The 1435-nt window shown below is 51.6% G+C and overlaps 2 protein-coding genes across 3 annotated transcripts; both read left to right on the plus strand.

Moving 5' to 3' along the window:
- Nucleotides 1-44: 44 nt before the first annotated feature.
- Nucleotides 45-608, plus strand: KVP17_003388 (uncharacterized protein; the record flags this gene model as incomplete). The annotated part of the gene is made up of 1 exon (XM_068520603.1): nucleotides 45-608. One exon carries the CDS (start codon nucleotides 45-47, stop codon nucleotides 606-608), a length of 564 nt encoding a protein of 187 aa, XP_068371710.1.
- A 246-nt stretch (nucleotides 609-854) lies between these two features.
- Nucleotides 855-1435, plus strand: KVP17_003387 (uncharacterized protein; the record flags this gene model as incomplete). 2 transcript variants are annotated; one of them, XM_068520602.1, is made up of 1 exon in its annotated part: nucleotides 855-1435. In XM_068520602.1, a coding segment is annotated over one exon (581 nt), but the record flags the coding sequence as incomplete, so codon positions are not given. The 2 variants fall into 2 exon arrangements, with proteins under 2 accessions (XP_068371709.1, XP_068371708.1); XM_068520601.1 differs by having other exon boundaries at nucleotides 855-1427.

A 1435-nucleotide genomic window follows, 5' to 3' on the forward strand; every position in this document is an offset into this window, starting at 1 on the left:
CTGTGCAGCGTCTGGACCTTGCTGGTCGCGACCTCACTGATTACATGGTCACCTGTCTCCATCACAGAGGTCATTCCTTCTCAACCACTGCTGAGAAGGAAATCGTTCGTGACATCAAAGAGAAGCTCTGCTATATTGCGTTGGACTATGACGAGGAGCTCAAGACGGCTGAGGAGTCTGACACTATTGACAGGACCTACGAGCTGCCCGATGGCAACACCATTTCAGTTGGCAAGGAGCGTTTTGTTTGCCCTGAGGGCCTGTTCCAACCTGGATTCCTCGGTAACGAGGCAAAGGGAATCCATGTGGTCACATTCAACTCCATCATGAAGTGTGACATGGATATCCGCAAGGATCTCTATGCTAACATCGTCTTGTCTGGCGGCACCACCATGTATGAGGGTATCGGCGAGAGGATGACCAAGGACATCACTGCCCTCGCCCCCTCTGCAATGTCAGTTAAGGTGGTGGCACCCCCTGAAAGGAAGTTCTCCGTCTGGATTGGAGGCTCCATTGTCTCCTCCCTCTCCACATTCGCCTCCATGTGGATCACCAAGGATGAGTACGACGAGTCCGGCCCTGCGATTGTTCACAGAAAGTGTGCTTAAAGTTGTTTTAATACTATATGTTCGCTGGGAAGAAGGGTATTTCAGGACGACATGTTCTGATGGGGAGCTTACGCTTTAAACATTAGTTCTGTCATCATGTCTCGAAGGGAGATGATTGGAGTTTCTTCAACTCTACCACCCTGTTAAGGATGCTTCCCGATTTTACCATGGCGTCGTTCTGCCCACATCATCATGAGATCATGAGAACGTCTGAGTCAGAATTACCAATTACTCATTCAATTTACGATGACTGATTTCGAGGACGCTACTCCCTGTGTGGTCGACAACGGATCCGGTATGGTGAAGTGTGGACTTTCCGGAGAGGACGCCCCTTCGCACGTATTTCCCTCCATCATTGGACGTCCTAAGCATCAGGGCATCATGGTCGGCATGGAACAGAAGGACGCCTATGTAGGAGACGAGGCGCAGGCCAAGAGAGGCATTCTCACTCTGTCGTACCCTATTGCCCACGGCATCATTACATCTTGGGACGACATGGAGAAGATCTGGAACCATACATTTTATAATGAGCTGAGGATCTCCCCTGAGGAGCATCCTGTGTTGCTGACTGAGGCCCCTCTGAATCCCAAGTCCAACAGGGAGAAGATGGTCCAGATGATGTTCGAGACTTTCGGGTGTCCCGCCACCTACGTGCAGATCCAGGCTGTGTTGTCTTTGTATGCCTCCGGAAGGACCACCGGTATCGTCATGGATAGCGGTGATGGCGTGTCGCATACTGTGCCGATCTACGAGGGATTCGCCCTTCCCCATGCTGTGCAGCGTCTGGACCTTGCTGGTCGCGACCTCACTGATTACATGGTCACCTG

This window comes from the organism of the source record quoted next (assembly GCF_019968985.1).
Source record: "MAG: Porospora cf. gigantea B chromosome Unknown PgB_NODE_8021_length_1435_cov_1380.61, whole genome shotgun sequence".
Classification (NCBI taxonomy): Eukaryota; Apicomplexa; class Conoidasida; order Eugregarinorida; family Porosporidae; genus Porospora; species Porospora cf. gigantea B.